At 39.8% G+C, this 14,710-nt stretch overlaps 1 protein-coding gene across 2 annotated transcripts in view; it reads right to left on the bottom strand.

Moving 5' to 3' along the window:
• The window catches only part of CAPZA2 (capping actin protein of muscle Z-line subunit alpha 2), a gene marked incomplete at its 5' end in the record, with an annotated part of 46,244 nt that extends 31,758 nt beyond the window's left edge, over positions 1 to 14,486 (bottom strand). For both annotated transcript variants that reach the window (XM_080701063.1, XM_080701064.1), the window contains one exon: positions 14,448 to 14,486. In XM_080701063.1, coding sequence (XP_080557189.1) covers positions 14,448 to 14,486 — 39 coding nt within the window. The remainder of the gene's footprint in view (positions 1 to 14,447) is intronic.
• Positions 14,487 to 14,710: the final 224 nt, after the last annotated feature.

Genomic DNA, 14,710 nt, shown 5'->3' with positions numbered 1-14,710 from the left:
CTGCACTTGGGAGGCAGAGACAGGAGGATCGCACAGGTTCGAAGCCAGCCTCAGCTACTTAGGCTCTCAGCAACTTAGTGAAAGTATAAAATATGTCTGGGGGTATAGCCTGGAGGTAGAAAAGCCAGTACCACCAAATAAATAAATAAATAGATATAATAAAATTACTATTTATTGCTTTATAATTATCACATTGAGAAATACTTACAGACTCTGTCAATACCTGTTTTTGTTTTATACTTTTGCCAACAAATCTTAGCATCCATTGGTGATTTTGGCCTATAGAATTATTGAGATGGTCACTAAGAGTGATTTTCTAATTTTTTTGAAAGGTTAAGTAAAAAAGATAAATATCTTCCTTATATACTTTCATTGGTGCACTGTAGTCTCACATCATAATGTAATTCAGGGTGCTAGTGACATAAACACACACAGCACTTAGTGAGCTTCCCCCAGATCCCTCCCTCCCCTTTTCCATACATGAGATTGAGACTGGCAATGGTATTCTCACATGTGTACATAACATCAATGGAAGTGTTTATTAATCCCCCCGCACCATCCCCTAAAACACCTCCCTCATCCACTGGTGTTTCTCTCCCATTGTATAAAGTCCCTCTTGTTCCCTAAATACTCCCTAGCTTCCACATATGAGAGAAAACATATGACCCTTCTCTTTCTGCAACTGGCTAATCTCATTTAACATAATAGTCTCCAGGTCCATCTATTTTTCCTACAAGTTTTGTTCTTCTTAATTGCTGAGTAGCATTCCATGGTGTGTATATCCCATAATTTTGTAATCCATTCATCTGTTGAAGACACCTAGGCTGGTTCCATAATTTGACTATTGCAACTTGTGCAACTATAAACACGGATATGCATGTATCATTATAATATTCTGATTTCAGTCCCTTTGGAAAGATACTCAAGAGTGTACACCTGGATTACATGGTGAATCCACTCCCAGTTTTCTGAGGAATCTCCACACTGATCTCCATAGAGGCTGCACTCATTTGTAATCCCATCAACAGTGTAGAATACTTCCTATTTCCCTACATGCCAGCATTTATTGTTGTTTGACTTTTTGATGACTGACATTCTAGTTGGATTCTCAGTAGTCTTGATTTCCATCTCTCATTGCTAATGATGCTGAACATTTTTTCACATATTGATTGGCCATCTGTATTTCTTTTGTGAAATGTCTATTTAGTTCACTTGTCCATTTTTTTAACTGAATTACTTGCTTTATCTTGGCTGTAAATTTCGTAAGTTCTTTGTATATTCTAGGTATTCCTCTATCAGAAGAGTAGCTGGCAAAGATCTCCCACTCTGTCAGTTCTATATTAAGGTCTTTGATGGTTTCCTTTGCTGTATAGAAACTCTTTAATGCAATCCCACTTATTAGTCCTCATTTAAATTTCTGGTGCCTTGGGGTTATTACTGAGGAAGTCTCTATCTATGTCAGTATGTTGGAACATTGGACCTACACCCTCATTTAGTAATTTCAAAATCTCTGGTTTGCCGGGCGTGATGGCGCACGCTTGTAATCCCCGCGCTTGGGAGACTGAGACAGGAGGATTGCGCAGGTTCAAAGCCAGCCTCAGCTACTTAGTGAGGCTCTTAGCAACTTAGTGAGACCCTGTTTCCAAATAAAATATAAAATAGGTCTAGGAGTATAGCCCGGAGGTAGAAAGCCTCTGGGTTCCACCCCCAGTACCACCAAAAAATAAAAATAAAAAATCTCTGGTCTAATTTCCAGGTCTTTGATCCATCTTAAGTTGACTCTTGTGCAGGGTGAAAGGTTTCTTAACCTTTTTAAAACCCTGGCCTTCCTAGACAAAATAAAATATTACCTACAAGTATTCTGACAGTTTTGGGTTTTGGGTTTTGTTTTGGTGGCAATGAGAAATGAACCCAGGGCATTCTACCTCCAATCTACACCACTTTTTAGTTTTTATTTTGAAACAGGGTCTCACTAAGTTGCTAAGGGCCTACATTGCTGAGGCTGTCTTTGAACCTGTAATTCTCCTATCTCAGCCTCCCAAGTACTGGAATTTTAGATGTGTACCACCACACCTGGCTATTATTCTTAATTTAGGAAAGTAGAAACAATGATCCAGATTTGGGATTCAAATGAAGTTTTCAAATGAAGACAGGATTTTCACATAACTGCCTCTCAGTACAAGATTGCAATTTTCTATGATGATAAAGAAGACAGCATAAAGACAAAAGAAATATCTGGGTGATCTCATTCACTTCCTCTGCTTCTATTACCACCACAGGGTGGCTCTCAAATCTATATATCTCCTATAACAACTTCTCAAAATCAAGATTTTTTAAGTATAACTTGTCTTTTAGAAATCTTCAAGTGCCTCCAAGATATACTGGACTGTCTCACCCAAACCCACTCCTTTCCATTCTTGAGAAAATTATTGTTACTGCCTACAATCAGTGTACATTTTCCTCTCTCCCATAGTTATGATCAATGATTGATACTTCTTGCTCAAATTCAATCCCCTTTTTCCTGTCTACACTCCATTCAGACCCAGCCACTCTATTTCTGGATTGTTACAAAGCTGCCCTGACTCTACTTTCACTTTTCTCTAAAATTCATTTTCCACTTTGCCAGCAGACTAATAATTTTCAATGTAAATTCTGATGTTCCTTTCCTGCTTAAAAATTACCTAATGGTGCCCCACTGCCGATAAGATAAAGTGCTTTGCAAGATATGTCAATTCCAAAGCTCTAAAATGTAACTGTTAACAGAACAAGCTCTTAAGACTGAATAGATTCAGACTACAACTCCACTACCTGTCTGACCTTAAGCAAACAAAATTAATCTTCCCAACTGCAGAAAATGAGATAATGCACTTAGAAAAGTGCTTGGCACAGGGTAAGCACTACTACAATGGCTACTGCCTCTATTCTTTCTGCTACTGCTATAACCTATGCACTCTTTGTTGTGCCACATACAGTACTTGTGCCTTATCATTCTACTTAGCCTTACAACAGGGACTCTTGTCTAATACTCTCGCCTCCATACTACTTCATTTATATGATCTAACAATCTCTTATCTACTATGATAAAGTTATACACAGTTCTACAGCAGAATAGCTTATACTTTACAAATTACTAGAAGAAACAGCTGTATAGATAGGGGAATTCTCAAACTATTAAAAACATCATAAAATATTATTTATTAGGGCATCATCAACAAGACTTTTGATAATAAGACCTGTGGTAGAAGGTCTGAAATTAAGACCTTCTATGTGTGTCCTGAATGGTCTAAGTACAGGTTCCCCCTTTGCTCTTTTCCCACAGATTAGGCCCCTGAGCCAAAAAAGCCTCCTTATCAAGGGGAACAGACACAGTTCCTGCTTATCCCTAAGTAGCAGGCTTCAGTTCTCTGCTAGTCTGTTTCAACTCAAACAAGCTAATCACATCCTCCCCTGGGAAGCAGGGGTCACCCCAACCTCTTGATACTACAAAGTCTGCCTTCCACAGCCCAACTGCTCACTGTGCCCAGGTGCACTGTCTGTGTGGCCCTGCATGCTACGTGTCCCCTCAACTTACCTGTTAAAAGCATATGTGATTAATAAACTGCTGTCAGTCTCCTTATCAGGAAATAGAGTTCTCATCAAAGTTGCTATAAACATAGCAAGTTGCCAAACATTTAAAAGTTTTTTAAAATCTTAAGCAACTGAAATAAGAGGGGGAGATGAAAGTATAAGAAGTGCACAGGAGCACACACATATACACCACCACTGTCATATGGAACCATTAAATTTAGAGACAAACAGCCTTGAGGTTTCCAGCAGCTCAAAGGTATACCACACAGGAAATCCTTAAACAAAAAATGATCCAGTGTTTACCTTAAATTCAAATATAGCCAAGCATCTGTATTTTATCTGAGAACACCACCTACCCGCCCTGTAATTTCCACATGTTCAACACCATGACACACAATTATCTCCTCTGTGATCAAGGAAGGAGACACGAGGCTGGGAATTTCCCAAATATGGATGTCTGTCACAGCCACCTGAAAAGCTTTTGGAGAAAATACACATTCCCAAGCTCAATTCCAAAACTACAAAACCAATCTCTACAACTGAGACCTTGAAATTTATATTTTAGAAAATCTCCCTAGGTAATTCTGATGGGAGACCAGATATTACATTCAGATTCAGTAAGGGATTGTATATGCAAAATTTGAGGCATTTGGTCTTATGGAGGAAAAAAAATCATAGGTTTTACTTTTCTCTCAGGGAATGTGACATCAAAAAGGAACATTGTTCAGAGACTGGTAATAAAGGTAAAGGAGCTACTATGCATTTTTCTTTTTCTTTTTTTTCTTTCTTTTTTCTTTTTTTTTTTTTTTTTGGCAGGTCTGGGGATGCAGATGGAACCCAGGGGCATTCTATCTCCGAGCTACACCCCCTGCTCTATTTTTATTCTTCATTTTGAAACAGGGTCTCACTAAGTTGTGGATGGTCTAAGTAGCTGAAGCTGTCTGCAAACCACGATCCTCCTATCTCAGCCTCAGGAATGGTGGGATTACAAGCAAGCTTGCGCCAACATGCCTGGCTTGCATTTTTCCACTTCAAGAATTATTTGAAGTTGTTTCCCACAACTCTCTAAAAATCATCCAAGCCTTGCTGAGAGTACAAGTAAAAAATAAATAAATAAATAAATAAATAAATAAATAAATAAATAAATAAATAAGAATGGAAGGCCAGGTGTGGTGGTGTACTCTTGTAATCCCGGCTCTTGGGAGGCAGAGACAGGAGGATCACACTGGCTCAAAGCCAGCCCCACTGACTTAAGAGACCCTGTTTCCAAATAAAAATATAAAATGGGTCTGGGAGTGTAGTCCGGAGGTAGAAGAGTTTCCAGGAAACCCAGTACCACCAAAAAAAGAAAGAAAATGACTTTTTTAAAACATTAAGCTATTTAAATAGTTTATGACCAAGTAATTACTATTGCATGTATCCATGTTATGGACTAATTTAATACAAATAAATTTAAGAATGGTAATGTGTTTTCATAAGTTTTTCTTAACAAGTTTTCCTTTAAAATTATCATTTTTCATGGTAATTAAAAATAGAGCTCATAGACTTAACCTAAATCTAGGTTATCTATTGAATACAACATCAATTCTTCTTTAAAGATGTTTTACCATTTATTTAAAATGTTAAGAAACCCATGACCCCTAAGTAAGCATTAAGAAACTATTCTTATCTTTCAATTTCTTTCTCTTCGTTGAATCATATCTCAGGCAAAACATCCCTGATATTTTGTCTTAAAATTTTTCTTAAAATGAAATAGGAAAATGTGATGGAGTAAAACCTATTCTTTTCTCTTTTGTTTCACTACCAAGTTTTTCAAGAATAATTTGTACTTTAATCAAAGTACTGATTAAGCATTTAATACAGTGAAATGCAACCTAGGTCGTACATTCGTTGGGGAGCAGCTTTTTTTTTTTTTTTTTTAAACAAAAAAGTACACTCAAGCTTTCCCCATGAGTGGAGTCTGTGCATTCAGGTTTGTTGATAAACTCTCCAGTGGATTCTCCTATGTAGACAGAGTTGAAAACCACTGGTGTAATATAGAACTTTACTACAATTACACATAAGAAGTAAGAATATCAGGTAACTGTACCATAACTGCTAAATGTTGTAACAAAAGTAGGTAGAAATTGGGAAGTCTTTGGGTCTGATTGCTAGTTTACAATGCAGACTAGACTGAAAGGTCACTTCTGGAAGAGTAAAAACATAAGCACTCCTTTTAGACTTTGGTAGGATTTTCTCCCACCATTCCCTGCTCTGAAGACTAGTAAAACTGCTCTCTTGAAGACCACTGATGACCCCTGGTCTACCACTTATACAGCAGGCTTTATCTGCACAAGTTTTCCCATTTGCAAAATGGACAGAAACAAGGTAATTCTGACAATTGAGAGCATACATGTGCCCAGCATGTAGTGGATAAAATGTTTCTCGCCCCTTTCTCTTGAATCTAAAGGATTTTCTTAGTCTCACAGTCCTTCTTAATCTCTGCTCCTTAAAGGCCTCCCACTCTGACATGAACACCTACTCTGTGCTGAGTACATAAAACTTCCACTTACAGGGTCACTCTTTACCCCTCCTCTACAATCTCACTTAAAGTACAGGCTGAGCATCTCTAATTCAAAAATTCAAAATCAAAGTGCTACAAAATGTGAAAATTTTGAGTGCTGACATAACACAAGTGGAATACTCCACACCATGAAATTTTGGTTCATTCAAAAAAATTACTAAGAATTTTGTATAAAATTACCTTTAGGCTATGTGTACAAAGCATATATGAAATGTGCATGCATTCTGTGTTTAGATTTACGTCCCATCCCCAAGATATCCCCAAGATATCTCATTATGTATATGCAAGTATTCCAAAATCTGAAAAACTTTGAAATCTGAACTGCTTCTGGTGCTAAGCATTTCCAATAAGGGACACTCAGCCTATATCTGGTAAAAGAATTAACATGAAGGTAAATAGTTTTCAAAAGTTATTTTTAATAGAAATATTGTAAACTAAAATGTACAAGAAAAGTCCCCAAACAACAGACTCATAGTTGAACATAAATATATGTCATATGAACAAGAATATAATGTCTATATATCTATCCTTCAAAATAAATCTGTGACTTTCTCCTTTAACATTTGAGCTTTTTAAAAAAAAAAAAAAAAAAACTTGGGATTGAACCCAGGTCTTCTGCATGTTAAACAGGTCCTCTACAGATGAGCTATACCCCAGCTGTCCCCAGTCTTTTTCACTTTTTTATTTTTTATGGTACTGGATATTGAAGCCAGGGGCTTTCTACCTCTGAGCTACAATCCCAGACCTATTTTATATTTCATTTGGAAACAAGGTCTCATAGAGTTGCTGAGAGCCTCACTAAGGGGCTGAGACTGGTTTCCAATCTGCATGATCCTCCTGTCTCAGCCTTCCAAATACTGGGATTAGAAGCGTATGCCACCACACCCTGTCCCTAGTCCCTTTTAAATTTTATTTTGATGCCAGGCGTGGTAGTGTACACTTATAATCTCAGTACCTGGGGGGTGAGACAGGAGGATCAAGCAGGTTGGAAGCCAGCCTCAGCTATCTAGTGAGGCTCTCAGCAGCTTAGTGAGATCCTGTTTCCAAATGAAATAGAAAATAAGTCTGGGAGTATAGCTTGGAGGTAGAAAGCCCCTGGGTTCCATCCACATGACCACACACACACACACACACACACACACACACACACACACACACACATTGAGGCAGTTTCTCCTTAAGTTGTGCAGTCTGGCCTGGAACTTGCCAACTTCCAGCTTTAGTCTCCTGAGTAGCTGGGATTATAAGGAAGCACCACCAGGCTCTAAGAGTATTTTTTTTTTTAAAACCCGTAAGAAGAATGGTCTTGAGAAGGCAAAGATCCCATTTTGATATGCACACACTTCTTGTAATACATTGCTGCTTCAAGGGACTGATTAAGCTTTGGGTCAGAGTATGGAACTAAAGGTCAAGTTTTGCCATCATGCTTTTCAAACTTGAAAATTATTTGGCACTCTGTGTTTTTATAATAAAATACAATATTCTATTTATTGAATTATACTTGTTTTATGTAAAAATGACTCAAATACACTGAAATGTATTACAAATTTACCTTATTGTGCAAAGTCGGAAAAATTCCATTTATGTTACAACTGCTATCAAGTTCCTGCTTGAAGTAGGAACTGATGAAATAACAGAATTCATCTACAAAACGAAATTAGGAATAGGTACTTTTCAAATTCATAGTTTAGTGGTTGAGTTTGCCTTTTAGTTAATAAGAATACTAATTTAACATTAATTATGATGAAATATAATATTGTTTTAACAAAGTTTCAGAAGCCAGTATGCTTTTATAGTGAGAAAAGTTTTATCATCTACTTATAAATAATATTTAGCATTTGAACTCCAGCCAATATCACCTGTGCCTTGAAGAGCACCAGGAATTTCATTTGACTATATAAATCTTTAAAATCTATAGCACTATTTAGGAATGAAAACTTTGGCTCATTTTATTTTTCTTCGAAAATCCATATACTATTTTCCACTATTCATAAAACTTATATTCTCTTGATTCCGTGAATTCATGGTAAATAACTTTTAAGCAGAGTTGTATTTAATACTAATGTGTTACAGAATTCAGAAGCGATATTAAATGAGCCATGTCATCTGAGCTAAATCTTGAAGGCTGAGTAAAATTTTCATCTTCAAAACAGAGAACAGACCTGGGAACATTACCAATGCTCAAAGGGGATGAGAGGTCTCGAGAAGAGAAAGATGTCTACCACTTATTACACTTACTAAATACCAGGAACTAAGCTGGGCATGGTGGTGCACACTTATAATCCCAGTACTTGAGAGGCTGAGACAGAAGGATCATGCAGGTTCGAAGCCAGCCTCAGCTACCTAGTGAGGCTCTCTGCAACATAGTGAAACCCTATTTCCAAATAAAATAGAAAATAGGTCTGAGAGTGTAGCCGAGAGGTAAAAAGTCCCTGGGTTCCATTCCCAGTACAATAAATAAATAAGTAAATACCAGAAACTACTTATAATTATATTTTAATGGAAAAGGTACTTCCTATTATTATGTTATCAAATTTCAAGGATATTGAGGCTGACAGATTATATAACTTAAGCTGTTAGAAATGTACTAGTATGCAGGTCTCTGTGAAGTCACAGCATGATAATTATTAAAGTACATAACTATACAACATATATATTATAGTAGTATATGTTGGAAAAGGCTGGGCATGCTGGTTTACACCTGTAAACCCAGCTACTTAAAAGGCTGAAGCAGGAGGATGACAAGTTTGAGGTCAGCCTGGGCAACGTCTCAAAATATAATAAAAAGGGCTGAGGATTGTAGCCTAGTGGTAGAATGTTTGCCTAGCACACTTGAAGTCCTGACTCAATACCTTGTACTGAAAAAAAATAAAAAGAAACATAAAAATGTTGGAACTATTTAGGTTAGAATGGAATATAAGACAATACTTCAAGAGGCAGGCTTTCTTGGAAAAGCAATAGAGGATCCAGCCACTAAAATTTTGAGAATAGAGAAACAATATATTTAAAGTACAGCTTTGGTAAAAGTAATGGAAGGGACAGGTCTAGAAACTATCATAAAAACCTAAGAGCCGAGCAGCCAAGTATCATGGTGGCTCATGCCCATACCTGCGGTATTTGGGAGGCTGAAACAGGAGGATCAAAGGTTCAAGAACAGCCTCAGTGAGTAGTGAAATTCCAATCAACCAGGTGAGAACGTACTTCAAAGTAAAAAAGAAAACAGGGCTGGAGGGTAGAATGCTCTCAGGTTCAATTCCAGTAACTAATACAAACACACAGTAGCAAATACAACAGAAAGGAAATAATAGATATGATACATATTTTCCAACCCCACTTTCCTCATTTCCTCATTTCTTCCTTTTTTTTTTTTTTTTTTTGGTGGTACTGGGGTTCCTGGAAGCCCTTCTACCTCTGGGCTACACTCCCAGACCTATTTTTTTTTTTATATTTTGAAACAGGGTCTCGTAAGCCAGTGTGGCTGGCTTCGAACCTGCGCGATCCTCCTGTCTCCGCCTCCCAAGCGTGGGGATTACAAGCGTGCGCCACCACGCCTGGCTTCATTTCTTCCTTAACTGTTGTCACAGAGTAGGTATAATCAATTTGCATTGTGTTTGAACAGTGAAATCATTATCAAACAATAGCTAATTTAATAGTTCAGTTAACTCAAAGGCAGTAAGCCAAGTATTAATTGAAATGAGTTAACTTTTCAAGCAAGAAATACATGATTTGTGTAAGATACATTTTTTTTAATTTTATTTTTAATGGTACTGGGGTTCCTGGAAGCCTTTCAATCTCTGGGCTACACTCCCACGGGCTACACTCCTAGACCAATTTTATACTTTCTTTTTTAATGTGGAAACAGGGTCTCTTAAGCCAGCACAGCTGGCTTCAAACCTGCGCGATCCTCCTGTCTCCGCCTCCCAAGCGTGGGGATTACAAGCGTGCGCCACCACGCCTGGCTTCATTTCTTCCTTAACTGTTGTCACAGAGTAGGTATAATCAATTTGCATTGTGTTTGAACAGTGAAATCATTATCAAACAATAGCTAATTTAATAGTTCAGTTAACTCAAAGGCAGTAAGCCAAGTATTAATTGAAATGAGTTAACTTTTCAAGCAAGAAATACATGATTTGTGTAAGATACATTTTTTTTTAATTTTATTTTTAATGGTACTGGGGTTCCTGGAAGCCTTTCAATCTCTGGGCTACACTCCCACGGGCTACACTCCTAGACCTATTTTATACTTTCTTTTTTAATGTGGAAACAGGGTCTCTTAAGCCAGCACAGCTGGCTTCAAACCTGCACGATCCTCCTGTCTCCGCTTCCCAAGCGTGGGGATTACAAGTGTGCGCCACCACACCCGGCTGTACGATACATTTTTGATGATGAAAGTGACAAAATTAGTTTTTTCATAAAGGACCAAAAAAAAAAAAAAAAAACAGAACTAAAGTCCTAGATAAAGAGAATAATGGAAATACAGAAAGAGGAGCAGGAAGAGATAGATTTCTGCCTTTGAGTGGAGAGAAAGAAGGAAGGTTACAAATTTACTTTTAGGCCAGTTCTATTTGAACACTTCTAGTTAACCATCTTCTGTAAATATGACCAGCACACAGAGAGAAATGTGGGACCAGTGCTCAAGAGAGAAGTAGAGTTACACTCCTGAAATACAACAGCAGAGACTTAAAAGCTGAAGCTAAGGGAGTGATTTATTCTAATCACTGGGGAAGGAGGCAGGGACAGAAAGTAAAAGAAGATCCTTTCCCACCAATAACTATCATCCTTCTGGAGAGTTTGGAAATGGCTCTTTTCATTTAGGCCTTACACCATAATTTCATGTAATTTGAAATTCATAAAAATGCTTTACCATACAATATAGTTGATCCACAAATGGAAAATGTGAAATGTTTTTGGTCTAGTGTTTATATAACAATGTAAAAAAAAAGTCAGTGGGACACACTACAACAAATTAATGGTTTTAAAGAACCTCATTTGTACTTTTTCAGCTAAATATATTCCTATTAACCCACTGGTCAAAAGAGGAAAGGTTATTAAATTTCATAGTGGTTGTCCTCAAAAAGCAACTGCACATGATTTAAATAAGCAAAGCTATTTATTATCCTAGACTAATTCCTAAAATGCTTCTCACCACAGGAAAGCATAAGAAAGACATTTAAATATCTTAAATGACAATAATAAACTCTGATCTGAAATGATGAAAACACAAATCTAGAGCCCAATACTATTTAATGCTTGGTATTTACAATTATTAAAAAAGAAAAATAACTTGTTTTTCCTTTTTCAAAATGAACTGGTCACAAAATAAAAACCAAGATACAAACCCAAAAGACAGTCCTATAACCAATTTTGTTTCAGGGAGCATAATAACAAAGCACATGAACCCTGGGCTCAGACAAACTTGGTTTTCAATCCCACCTCTGCCACTTCCTACCTGGGTGCCCTTGGGTGAGTTACTTAGCTTTTGAAATGTTACTTTTTAAATCTGTGAAATGTTAGTTATAAAACTGCATACCTCCAACTTTAAGTAAAACTAAGTGACAAATGTGTTTGTCTGAACCAGGCATATATACGTGTGGTTTTACATATACCTTAACAGCTTCACTTCCTGAGATCTGCAATCTATAATGAAAATTTCAAAAGTTGAAACATATTAACAGCTTATTTTTGAAAATTACAATGTGGCAGGAAGGGTAACACAATTTAAGTATTATTTTAAAAATACCACCCCTGACCTGGGAGTGGTGGTACATGTTTGTAATACCAGTACTTGGGAGGCTTAAACAGGAGAAGCACAGGTTCACTACCAGCTTCGCCTACTTAGTGAGGCCCTCCACAATTGAGACCCTGATTCAAAATTTAAAAAAAAAAAAAAAGTAAAATAGGGCTGAGGCAGTAGCTGAAAGGAACAACACTCTTAGGTTCCATCTCTAGTACCATCAAAAAAAAAAAAAATCACCCCTAAAACCTCTCCATTTATTTTTCTTTCTTTCCCCCACCCCTTTGGTACTTGGAATGGAACCTAAGGGCGTTTTACCTCTGAGCTACACCCCAGCTATATTTTTTATTCTTAATTCTGAAACAGGGTCTCACTGAGTTGCAAAGGACCTCATTAAGTAGCTGAGGCTGTATGCAAACCACAATCCTCCTGTCTAAGCCTCCCAAATGCTGCTATTACAAGCGTGTGCCACCACGGCCACCAAAACCTTTCCATTTCTGATTCCATACCCAACATCCTCCTCCTCAAAGAATAAAAGAATATACAGACAAGTAACAAGACTGTTAAAAATTTCACTTAACTGGTTCCTTGAATTTAATCCAAATATTTGGGCCCTGTTTTTCTTAAATTAGAAAATATAGTGATAAAATCTAATAGTGTTAAAATCTATATGTAAAATATCTACAGAATGGTCTTTAAAAAACTCAAAACATCAAAATCAAATTTAGAATAGCAAACTTAAAACACACCATTCCCCTTACCCCCAATAAGCTTAGTGCCCTGAAAGTGCCCAGGGAATAAGGAATCTTATCATCTGATTTTGAAAAGACTTTGCATTTTGGGGCCTTTACAACACATGGTAGGTCTATATTACCTCCCACACTGAGTGAGTTCTCCTTGGCCATCTTTCTGGCCATTGAAATTACTACCACTTAAGAGCCATAGGGAGAAAATGACAAGTTTTTAGAATGACCTAATCTTCAATGTGTCTGTGTGTGTGCCCACTCGTGTTCATTTTCAGCTATCAACTTATGGCTCTCTACCAATGTTACACACATTACTGCACAGCAACTTTGGAAACAGAAGGATCTACCTATTGGGTCTGTAGATGATGGAGAATTATGTTTATGTCCCCATTCTGTTGTTTTATCATCACTTTCACCGAAAACCATGAAGAAGTCCAAAAATGAAGGTAAGGCTGACTTCTGCGCATCCACAAGAGGCCAGATAGAGCCTTACAGTCAGGTGCAAGAACACGGAATATGAAAACACTGAAGAATACAGGGTTCCAACTCAAAACATCCTTTAGCTTACACTAGCATTTCTTAAACACCACAATGTAACTGTTTCCTACATGACTATTTTGGAACTTAAATGAAGCACTGTAAGAGTGGACATTTCCCAAACTGTAACTACCATATTTGTATGTGTTCTCTCTGTGTGTGTGTGTGTGTGTGTGTGTGTGTGTGTGTGTGTGTTGCTGAGTATTGAATCCAGGGTCATTTCTACCTCTGAACTACACACTCAGCCCTATTCTTTTTTTTATTTTAATTTGGAAATAAAGTCTCACTAAGTTGCTTAGAGCCTCGCTAAGTTGCTGAGGCTGGTTTCAAAGCTGAGATCCTCCTGCCTCAGCCTACCCAAGTACTGGTATTATAAGCATGCACCACCACGCCCGGCTAGTACAACAGTTATTTCTAAGTTTGAAAAAGGTCAAGGCCCTTTTCAGGAAATACTCAAAATTAGTAGGATTCTCTCTTCCCACCCTACCGGCCCCTCGGGTACTGGGCCTTTACAGTAGCCAAAGGAAACCAGCAAATACGAACTGGTCCAAAGATCAGATTTCTTATTTTAAATGAGAATTTGAGTCGTTCATCTGGTTCCACTGCTGTCACCACATCTAACATACTGTCACGAGGAGCTGCACAATCTCCCCTCCTCGGGAGAAGTCCTGTAAGGAAGCCGGGGTTGCTACCAAACCGTCCCCCCCGCGGTGAAGAGGGGCAGATGCTAACCTGGGCACAAAACAGCCGTGGGCGCGGGGGAGGGGGAGCGATGCCTTTTTGTGAGCAACTCTACAGCCTTCCAGGGAACATGGGAGCTGCAAAGCTTACAGCTACAGCCAGAAAAGGAAAGGGGGGAAAGGCGGCGGAGGGCAGTGGGGGCTGGGGGCGCGCGCGAGAGACCTCTAAGGGAAAGGAAGCACCCCAGAGGACCAGAAAAGGAAGCATTTGGCTGTGGGGAGGGGAAGTGGAAGGCAGAAGTGCAGGTCTGCTCCTGCGCGCTCGCCCCGCGCCCGGCCCGGCCTGGGGCTGGCGCTGCCCTTGGGCCGGGCGGAGCGGGTGCGGGCGGCGCAGGCCCGGCGCCGCCGCTGCCTATTTTCGGAGCACACACCCTACAAGGCGCGGAGGAGCGGGCCCGCGGCGCTGCCCCCGCGCGGGGCCTGGGAGCTGACAGCACCGGCGCCGGGGCGGGCGAGCGGGGACGGCGGCCCGCGGCGCTGCCCGGGCCCGGCCGCCGGCGCCGCCTGCACCGAGGCTCTGCGGCCCCCTGCCGCCCGCGCCGCCGCCCCGCGCCGCCTACCTTCTCCTCGTCAGACAACTGCTCCTCCAGATCCGCCATCTTCCCTCTGGCGACAAACCGTGGCGGCGGCGGCAGCGGCCACCTGACTTCCCCCTTCCCGTGCGGTCCTCCGCGCCGCGCGCCCCCGCCAAGGGAGGGGCCCGCCGCCCAGGCCGCCGCGCACGCGCCGCCTCCCCCGCCCGGGGCTCGGGACGGCGCCGAGGCCGCGCGCGTGCGCGTGTGTGCGTGCGTGCGGGCGCGCGCGCGGCGCCGCGGAAGCCGGG

The sequence above is a fragment of the Muscardinus avellanarius genome, assembly GCF_963383645.1.
Source record: "Muscardinus avellanarius genome assembly, chromosome: 9".
Taxonomy (NCBI): domain Eukaryota; kingdom Metazoa; phylum Chordata; class Mammalia; order Rodentia; family Gliridae; genus Muscardinus; species Muscardinus avellanarius.
Note: the sequence above shows the minus strand (reverse complement) of the source record. Positions and strands in the feature narration are given on the sequence as shown.